Source organism: Canis lupus, chromosome 11 (assembly GCF_048164855.1).
Source record: "Canis lupus baileyi chromosome 11, mCanLup2.hap1, whole genome shotgun sequence".
Taxonomy (NCBI): domain Eukaryota; kingdom Metazoa; phylum Chordata; class Mammalia; order Carnivora; family Canidae; genus Canis; species Canis lupus.
Genome location: NC_132848.1, coordinates 70,624,917 through 70,635,338, shown reverse-complemented (window position 1 = coordinate 70,635,338; position 10,422 = coordinate 70,624,917). Strand labels below are relative to the sequence as shown.

General features: G+C 49.5%; 1 protein-coding gene across 1 annotated transcript; it reads left to right on the top strand.

The window, feature by feature from the left end:
- Positions 1-423: 423 nt before the first annotated feature.
- GKN2 (gastrokine 2) lies at positions 424-8,170 on the top strand. Its single transcript, XM_072768662.1, has 6 exons — positions 424-529; positions 2,474-2,524; positions 2,965-3,102; positions 5,181-5,291; positions 6,107-6,263; positions 7,584-8,170. Exons 1-6 carry the CDS (start codon positions 518-520, stop codon positions 7,664-7,666), a joined length of 552 nt encoding a protein of 183 aa, XP_072624763.1. The 5' UTR covers positions 424-517; the 3' UTR covers positions 7,667-8,170.
- The last annotated feature ends 2,252 nt before the right edge of the window (positions 8,171-10,422 follow it).

Here is a 10,422-nt window from a genome sequence, read left to right as displayed (position 1 = left end):
GGTGTTGAACAAGCATCTTGTTATTTATTTATGTATTTATTTATGATTTTATTTACTTATTCATGAGAGACAGAGAGAGAGAGGCAGAGATACAGGCAGAGGGAGAAGCAGGCTCCGTGCAGGGAGCCCGACGCGGGACTCGATCCTGGGACCCCGGGGTAACACCCTGGGCCAAAGGCAGACGCTGAACCTCTGAGCCACCCAGGCATCCCCTTGCAATATTTTTAAAGGGTGGAAATTGAGATCTTGACTGCAACATAATGCAGATAAGGAGTATTTGCTGAGTGACCAAGTGGTAAATTTTTATCACTGACGAATGAACTTTACTGATACCAGGTTATGTCACTGGGTCTCAATCCTGATAAAGGAGTTTGCTCGGGTTTGTCAGAGATATGGACATAGCCTTTCCCAGAGTAATTATTCTGGAAAGAGATTTCCACACCTTAAAGCTAATATAAAGGGTAGAAGTTGCACTGGCAGCCTCACTTGCTCTGGCTCCTTCTTCCCATCAGGCAAAATGAAAATCCTCGTGAGTATTTGCTTATGCTTCTTTATAGTTTTGTGGTGGCTCTTGCAGGGAACGTGTGAATCCAATATGCCTTGGATTTCAGAAGTCTTAGGTGAACACTGTGCATGCTTCTAAGCTTCTGTGATTGAATTACATCATGTTTTTGGCAGGGATAGTGTTAAATATTAAGTCGGATATTTATTTGTCTGCTGTCTATTTTCCGAGATGTTTACTAAAAAAGATGCAAAGAAAACATTTTGGAAATATCTAGAGGATTTTAATTTTGGAGAATTTTTAATAATTCCTTCTTATGAGCTTGGGAAGGAATGTAGGTGTTTTAGGGCAATAGCATCTACTACTTAAAAGAGAAGGTATAATTTTTTGGAAAAGACAATAGCAGCAGTCATTTGCTAAGTGTGTATTAGATTCTAGGCTAAACGTACATACTTTGATTCTTTACTTCAACAGCTCTGTGAGCTGAGTAGTGTTACCCCGTTCTACAGATGAGGAGACTGAGGCACAGAGGAATGTGATTTTCCCATTCCGGTAAATATGAGGTTTAGACCTGAAAGGTACCCGTCCCCATCCCGCTGGCGGGAGCAATCACGGCGTAGTGTTTCTGCCGTGTCTTCCCTCCTCCTGCCGACCCCAGCCCCGATCCCAGGCTCCCACGGCTTCACTCTGCAGTGCTCCATGAACAGAGGTTTGTGTTTTGACCCAGAATGGAACTCCTTCCACCAGTTATCTATCCCTTATTCTCATGGAGTTGTTGAGGGAGAAAGCAAAATGAGGAGTTCCTCCCCACCAAGTGTTCAAGATTGTTGGCTTAAAGAGTTCCAGCTCCAAGGCGTCTCTTGATTTTCCAAGAGGAGGTCTGTGACTGAAACATAGACCCGTCACCGTGGTGCATGAATCAAGGTGTCGGGTGGGTGGCTACTTGGGGACCGGGGACACTTCCCGAGCTCGCTCTAATTACATCACTCTGGTGGCGAGTCGTCCACTCATCTGTTCAAACCTCTGTATTAGACCCGTTAAATAGAATACAGAGGATTGCCAGGAGTTACAGGAGCTGGCCCTGAGTCAGGGAAGGAGTGGGGCTGTGCAGGTAGCCAGGTCAGGTATCTACATACAGGCCTTGGTCAGACACCCCACCCCCAGGCCTCAGAAGACAAATGTTCTTGGTGTTTGTCAGGAAAATAGAAAAATCCTCCTGATAGGTCTTAAAAATATCTGCCTTCCTGCAGATCCCCTCCGTGAGCGGTTTGCAATGACAGCGCCGTACATTGTGGTGTTGGGAACAGAGAACACAAAACTGGGATCCACAGGTTGGAGAAGACTCTAAACTGCAGCAAAATGTCAGAACTGCATCAATGTCGGCCTCAAAGCCCATTAGCCTAACATTTGTCTGACGGCCTCACTAAGGATCCCGTCCTTGGTGTCAGCCTCAAACGTTAGCCATGCCTCCAAGTTTCCTGTTTTCATAATTTCCCTTGGGAATCCATGGTAGCTCTATCATCCACAAACCCACTGTAAATCTGTTTTACCCCCTCAGTCTCAAGGAATTAAATATATATATTTTTTAACCATAAAATACAACTTCACTCCCGTAATCCAAATCCACTATGTGTCACACCAGGGTGTTCCTTCTTATCACTGTTCACCTGCTCCAACTTGTTTCTGGCATGAGAACGTGTGCTACCTAGAAGATTAGGATGTTGGGAAGGGTTGGGAATTGGGCATAAAGATAGAAGAATGACAAATAGCACGAAGTCAATAAATACCTGCCAAATGAGGGAATGTGTGTTTCACATCTTGGAAATGGACTGTTGGCTGCCCATGACCACACACCTGTGTCTCAGGGCGTATATTTTCTGAGACTTGTGCTGGTCTTGTCCAGTGTCCCCGTAGGTCCCTACCCTCAGTGACTGCCCTATAGAGAGTGGATGCAACTGGTCTGTCTTTCAGGTGGTATTTCTGGTGCTGGCCATCTTTGGGACACAATCCCATGGATACGAGGTAAGTCGGTTCACTATGGATTTTATATCTTGGAGTAATTGGGAGGGGGCAAGGAAGAGACAAGATAATCTATCTGAAGGACCGTAGAGAGCGCATATGCCCTATTTGGGATGGAATCCCAGAAATAACCAAAAATGGAAATGAAACGATTGGTTATTTCTTTTCAACTGCAATGACTTAAAAAAAAAATGCAACCCATTGCTTTAAAATGTGGTCCATCTCATTTCTCGTGTGATGTCACTGCTTCTCCCATTTCTCATATGAAGAAGAGCTTCGCATTCCTACTTTAGCATGTGTCTTTGGTCTAGGATGCCAGTGAGGAGGTTTCAGGCTTCAGTCTCTTGTTCATAGCAAGTGGAAGGCTTTATTTTGTCAAGAGGGTTGCCTTTCCAGTGCCCATGATTTATGGACAAACCATTATGTCTTTGATGTTAATCTAGGTTTATAACATCATCAGCCCAAACAACAATGGTGGCAATCTTCAGGAGACGGTGTCCATTGACAATCAAAAAAACATCGCCATCGTTAACGTCCACGCAGGATCATGCTCCTCTACCACAATTTTTGACTATAAACATGTAAGCAGCAAGGGAAATTGCACATTCTTCAAGACTGGATTTCTAAAGGGTGGAGGGGTGGCCACTTACTACCCAAGAACTATCGTTGCGATTCTTTTACAATTTTCCTTGCTTTTGCTTTTCCCTTTTCAAAAAGATTTTATTTAATTATTTTATTGAGAGAGAGAGAGAGAGAGAGCGAGAGCAAGAGCGAGAGCATGCACCAGAGGAGGGGAAGGGCCATCGGGAGAGGGAGAGAGAGAACCTGAAGCAGACTCTGAGCTCAGAGTCGGGCTGGGGGCTCGATCTCATGACCCTGAGATTGTGACCTGAGCTGAAACCAAGGGTCGGACACTTAAGAACACCCAGGTGCCCCTCCCAAAAAACCATTTCTAAGCAAAAAAAAAGTATGACAGGAAAGATACGCATTTGCTTCACCTTTTCAGGTGGCAATTGGAAGCATCCTGATACTGTTTCCCTACAGGCTCAGAAAGCGTCTAGAAGGGTGGGCCAAAACCCAGAGTGCAGCCTGGCACACAGGCTCTCAAAAATATTCACTGAAGGAACAAATGAATGAATTAGGGCTTCTAATATGAAAACCTGTGCCAAAAAAAGAACGATTTCAGAATAAGCAATCACAGAATAGCAGAAATCCACAACATCTATGCACATTTAACCATGTAAGTCGGATGACAGTAAATCATACTTCTGGAAGAAGGAGCATATGTTAACCAAAAACTCCAAACTATTTCCAAGTTTCAGTTACTAGTATTAATAGTAAGTCTTAGAAAATTGCTCAGAGAAGTTATTTGGTCCTTTATCCATTTATTTGTTTGTTTTCCACTTGTTCCACCTGGTAAGGAGCTTGTTCCTACCGTGGGGCAGAGCTAGGCACTGTGGCTCTAAGGAGGTTGTAGTTCATCTCACCGGACATTTGAACACACTTTTTGTGTCCTTTTCTTGTAGGAATCTCCTCACATGCCTCCTCCCCATCGCCATTAGGAGTTCTAGGGTGCATGTGAGAGCATGCACTCTTTGAAAGATACCATTTTGTTTTATTTTATTATTTTATTTTATGTATTTTTTGAAAGATACCATTTTAAAGAAAGGTCTACTTAAATTGTTTTTTAAGGCAGATTTCAGGGAAATCAGCAGTGTCTCAAAAAAAAAAAAAAAAAAAAAAGAAGAAAATCCCAGAGTGGTGAGGACTTGGTTTAGCCTCTTCCACAACCATCGGGCTTTGCCTTAGTCTATTTTTGAATTTTAGGAACTGGCAATTTGTGAGAATTGAAAAATAGGAACTAGAAGACCGTTTGTATGACACACAGCCTCACGGACTGTATAATAATTTGGAAATCCATGGAGAAAACCCCATTTGGGATGAAGGATAGGTGGCCTCCGCTCCCACCTGGCTCCATGGGCCTCACCCGCCTCCAGGCCGGGCCCGACCCACCAGCCCGGGTCTCAGGTGGAGACTGGCTGGAGAGAAGCCAGTCGTCAAGGAGGGGAGGACAAATGAAAGGGGGGGGGTGTTGGCAGCGGGGGCCGCGCCGTGCGCAGGAGTGTAGGGGTCCCTGCAACGGTGAAAACCTTCGCCATCTGCGTTTCCCAGTAGAGACGCTACCTGCCGCGTGTGGCTGCTGAGCGCGGACTGGGACAGGCCATTTAAAGATTTTCAATGTTGCTTAATTTGAATTTAAATCTAGATAGCACCTGTGGCTAGGAAGGAGCTTGGTGGAACGCACAGTTCTAAAGGGGACTGCATCCGTCCCAAGTTGAGGGAAAGGCAGAGAGAGAGAGAGAGAGAGGGAGCTGCTGCTTCCTGACTGTCCAGAGCCCGCAGACTACAGGCCCGGGGTGCAAACCGGGAGACCTGGGACACAGGGCACGGCTCTGTCCCGCCTCAGAGGGAGCGACAGCTAGTGAAGAAGTTAAACTATCAGGCAAAAGAAGGTGAATGCATGGAATGGGTTTGGGGGTGGCCCTCCCTGCGCCGTCTCAGGGCTTTCCTCCAGCCCCAAGGGTCCAGCCCACCTACCCCCCGCAGCCCAGAAGCCAGGGGACCAGGAGGGCCAGTAACCGTGTTCTCGCTGCCTCAGGGCTACATCGCCTCCAGGGTGCTGTCCCGAAGAGCCTGCTACATCCTGAAGATGAACCATAAGGCCATCCCCTCCCTGGACCAGCTAAAACGGTACACCTATGAGAAACAGGTAATTTTGCTGAACCCCTACTTATTCCCTGTTCTTTTAAGATTTTATTTATTTATTTAGTTAGTTAGTTAGTTAGTTAGTTAGTTATGAGAGACGCAGAGAGAGAGGCAGAGACCCAGGCGGAGGGAGGAGCAGGTCCCTGCAGGGGGCCCGACGCGGGACTCGATCCCGGGACCCCGGGGTCACGCCCTGGGCCCAAGGCAGATGCTCCACCGCTGAGCCCTGGGCGCCCCCTTATTCCCTGTTCTTCATCCGGGGAGAACTGGCGCCTCCAGAGGAGTGACGAGGCTCAAGGGGAAGGTCATAGTGTTAGACCTTCCCGTGGACGCGTCGTCTCCACCTGTCAGTGCTTCCTCGTTCACGGCTTGGGGGACCCGAGCGCATCTCTCAGCTCGATCGCTACCTCGCAGGCCCCGATGCCGCGGCTTGTTACCGGTTCCGCTGTTTCTGTGGCGCAGGCTGGACGCCAGGGCTTGAGACGTGGTGCGGGCGGAAACACGAGGGCACGAGGGAAGTTGCACAGGAGCCAAGGGGCCACCCGGGAGAGCACGAGCACAGCTTCCTTCTCCCTCCCCCTGTGTCCTGCCATCTGTGCCTCCTTTGCCCGGGGGTTCACCCTCCCTAGGTTTCAGGGCCCCCGCGGTGAAGCCACCGCGTCCTACTGAGGCTCCTCTGCAGACTGAGTGCTCAGAGGACAGGGTGTCCTGGGGCTCCTGGCTGCCTCTGCTTAGTAGCACGAAAAGTCGACGTAGAATACGGAACACCGGGTGGCGTCCACCTATTTTATCCTCCCCCCCACCCCCCCGCTGCTCCAGGCCATGCAAAGCATCTTCTCCGATAAGTACCTCTGGGTCAAGTACAACCCGCTGCAGTCCCTGATCATGCACATAGACTGGTTCCTGTTCGGCTCGCCCATCAAGGAGCTGTGCAGTCACGTCCCCCTGTACAAGGGGGAGGTGTTCGAGAAGCCGCGTGAGTACCAGCCAGCTATCCCTTCGTCACGGATGTCGTGAAGGCTCCCCCGTGGGTGAGCAGGGGTGGACGTGGAGCTCGGCTCCTGGCAGTTGGCGTCAGGAACTGAACGCCAACGTCTGTGCAAATTGTGCCACACGTTAGGGAGACACAGAAGTGAGTAAGACTCTGCCACCAAGGGACTCAGAGTCTGGCTGGGAAAGTGGATGGGTTCACCCAGAGGAGGAATCTTTGGGATGTCCCAGGTGCTGAGGAAGGACCGTCGGGTTCCCTAATGTGCGGCGCGCTGAGCGGAGTCGGTAACACAGTTCTGCAGGCTTGGAAGGCCTGAGATCTTCAGATCTACTCAGTCCTTCACACACACACACGCACACGAGTTGCCCACGTTAACTCTGTGAGGCGAGGGTTGTGTTCTCTTGATCTCGGTCACCGTCCTACGATGCGTATGTGTAGCGAAGCATCACAGTGCACCCTTGAAATACACACAGGTCCATTTGTCAATTATTCTTCAAAAAAGCGAATCTAGGATAGAACGAGGCTAAGAAAGAGCGAGCCACGTGCCCCGATTGGCGGGGAGTAGACCCTTGAGTCACCCAGGGGACGGCCGTCGCCGCAGCCATTACTGGCATCTGTATACAAAGTCTCCAAGCATGCGACAGTGGCCAGAGGGAAAGAGGGGCCAGGCCGCGGATGGTGAATGGAACAAGGTAAATTCCCCAGCCTAGTGGAAGGCAAGATAAAAAAGAAAATAATTAGCATTTATCACGTGTTTTACGGTCTACAAAAAAACTTTTTAAGACATCTTTCTTTTAGTAGCGTCATTAGTACTTATACAAGTAAAAGTGACCCGCGGGTCCCAGTGCAGAGTGTCAGAGCATCCATCGAACAGAGCCAGACAGCGCTTCTAGGAGTTGTCAGTCTTTTTTTATTATTATTATTATTTTATTTATTTCAGAGAGAGTGCGAGCACATGCAAGAGAGAGAGAGAGAAAGAGTACACGAGTGGGGGCGAGGGGCAAAGAGAGGGGGCGAAGAAGATTCCTCCGCTGAGCGGGGAGCCCGAGGGTGGGGGGCCCTGGATCACGGCCTGAGCTGAAGGCCCCTGCTTCACCGGCTGAGCACCAGGCGCCCCAGGGCTTGTCAGTGTTGGGGAAGCTGAGGCGCTCTCCCCTTTGCAGCACGCGGAGAGCCAAGGACTCGGGGGACCTGGAACTACACGTACGACCCCTGGTCAAGGCAGTAACCAGAAGGCATCGGTTTGCTGCTTTCTAACGCTGTATTTCTCAAGGCTCCTTTTTTGCAATTTTGTCTCTTTTTCAGATACTGTCGGTACTGGCGTCTGTTCAAAAGTCGGATTCCTGGGCATCTTTGGACTCTCCATCTGCGCAGACGTGGATGCGTAGGCATCGGCCCCCTGGCGTTGCCTTTTCCCAGACCCCTCCCCTTGGTTTCCACTCAGCAGCCACGTTAAGTTCTTTCCCAATGCCCCAACTAATGTTGAGACCCGGTGGTGAATCATAAATCCTATATCGACAGATGTCTGGGTGTTTCCTTTTTTTCAAACAACAAAGGGAAACCAAACAGTGTTGACGTCAACACGTAGAGGGAAAGAATCTGCCAGGATTTCAGGCCCAGAGCGTAGAGTGTGAAGCCTCCCAGATAACAAATCTGAGTCATTACATGGTGGTCAGCTGGGTCCAAGTGTCCGTCTTGCCTCCACCAGACCAGAGGCCCATCTGTCCACCAAGAGCGGGGAGCTTCAGGGTACTCTTACCCTGAGGAGTACTGAGAAATGTCTAGAATTGTTGAATCATTATATTGTACCCCTGAAGCTAATATAACACTGTATGTTAATTAGACTTGAATAAGATTATAGCAAAATAAAACTTTAATTGAAAATAAAACAAGGGGATCCTTGGCTCAGCGGTTTGGCACCTGCCTTTGGCCCAAGGGCATGATCCTGGAGTCCCGGGATCGAGTCCCGCATGAGGCTCCCTGCATGGAGCCTGCTTCTCCCTCTGCCTGTGTCTCTGCCCCTCTCTCTCTCTCTATATATATATATATGTCTATCATGAATAAATAAGTAAAATCTAAAAAAAATAAAAAATAAATAAATAAAACAAAAAACAACCACGTGTGCCCTCCGGGTGGAGCAAGTGCTGGGGGGCGCGGTGGGCAGTGGCACCCCCCCTGCTCCGGGGGGCGGGGTTGGGTAGTTCTCTTAGCAAACAGCTCAACCGGCTCAGGTGAAGGAAACTGTCCCCTCGGACAAGGCCCCCAGCTTGGACGGGCCGTCACATGCATTTTAGAAAATGCCTTTTCGCTCATCAAAGCACTAGTCTCAACCTCCCTAAATACGATTATAACGTATTTTATCTTGGCGTGAGGATAGAGGTGGTTGGGAGCGCCAAATCAATATATAGGCGGAAAAAAGTTTTCCAACATTCCAAATAAATTGTGTAACGTGGACACATTCCCAGGTTGTACAGCTGGGCGGTGGGCTGGTCGGAACACGGGGGAATTGCTTAAACAAGAATTTCTGTTATCAACTGCTCTTCCTCCTAACATAATAACCACCGCCAAGTATATTTGAGACACTCGGCCACGTGCTCAGCGCTGGGACAGTTAGGCCGGCAAGACTCCCATTGTCAGGGAAATGGTTTTCTTGTTGGGGAAGGGACACATTTACGTGAAAACGTTCGCCAGCAACGGTAAAGAAGGTACAACAGGCCAAACGGGTGGTAGAGGCTCCTCGCCGGGACCTTGGTATTGGCGGGTGATGGAATCCACGTCAAGTTAACCGAGGCAAGGGGGGTGGAATTTGTTGTGTCACCTTGCTGAAGAAAGATAGAGATTTTGCGGTCTCAGGTGGCGAGACCCGGGGTGTGTGAGGGGGCCCAGACTTGACTCCCGCTCTCCATTCTCCTTCTCTCTGAGCATCAGCCTCAGAGGCTTATGCCAGCCTTCTCCAGGAGGATAGAAACCCCCGCCACCCTATGGTCCCCATGTTCCCAGCGTTGTCCTCAGAGAGGGAGGTCCTCCTCTCCATTCCAGTCTCAATTTGTTTTAATTTAAAAAATCTTTGGGGAGGAGCCAGACTGAGTCACCTGGGGCACGTGCTTACTCCCGGGGCCAAGACTGATGGGGACGTGGTGGGTGGAGGCTGTGTTTCGATTAGCAACTCCCTTGGGATTTACTGCTTAGAGCTGGGTTATCCTCATTAATTTTTACGTCAGTCTCATTTTTAAAGCAGAACTTCGGGATCCCTGGGTGGCGCAGCGGTTTGGCGCCTGCCTTTGGCCCAGGGCGCGATCCTGGAGACCCGGGATCGAATCCCACGTCGGGCTCCCAGTGCATGGAGCCTGCTTCTCCCTCTGCCTATGTCTCTGCCTCTCTCTCTCTCTGTGTGACTATTATAAATAAATAAAAATTAAAAAAAAATAAAGCAGAACTTCGAGGTCTGCTCTTTCGACTCTGCTTGCGTGAGGCGGGTCGACCCTCCTCGGTGCTGGTGCCATGCTGTCGGGGCAGCAGGTGCAGCGGGCCAGCTCGGGCCTGAAAGGAGTATGTCCAAGTGGAAGTTACCAGGAAGCTGGGGCTGCATTCGGCCTTCAGAAGGAGCTCCTCCTTCAGGGCCGGGGAGGGGACATATGGCCTGGCTCCAGCTTTGCATGCCTCGAGACATTTTTTAATTTCCCCTTGACTTCTCTCTTTGACTCGACTGTTATTCCAGAGTGCGTTGTTTGCTTTCCACGCTCGTGTGAGTTTTTCTGCCTTCCTTTTGTTTGTGATTTCTCATTTTACTCCACTGTGGGTGGAAAAGATACCTGGAACGGTTCTTCACTTCGTTAAGGCTTGTTCTGTAGCCTAGTGTGTGATCCCTCCGGGGAAATGTGCCGTGGGAGCTGGAGAAGGATCGCATCCCGTTGTCGTTGGATGGAACATTCTATAGAGGTCCGCTGGGTCCACTTGGTCTAGGGTGTTATCCACGTTGGCTGTCGTCTTGCTGATTTTCTGTCTGGATGGTCTCGGCGTCATTGGAAGTGGGGTAGCAGTTTCCTGCTGTCATTGTACTGCTGTCCGTTTCTCTCCTCAGATCTCCCCGGGCTGCCCCTGACGTTGACTGCACATATATTTATAATTCCTATATCCTCCCGGC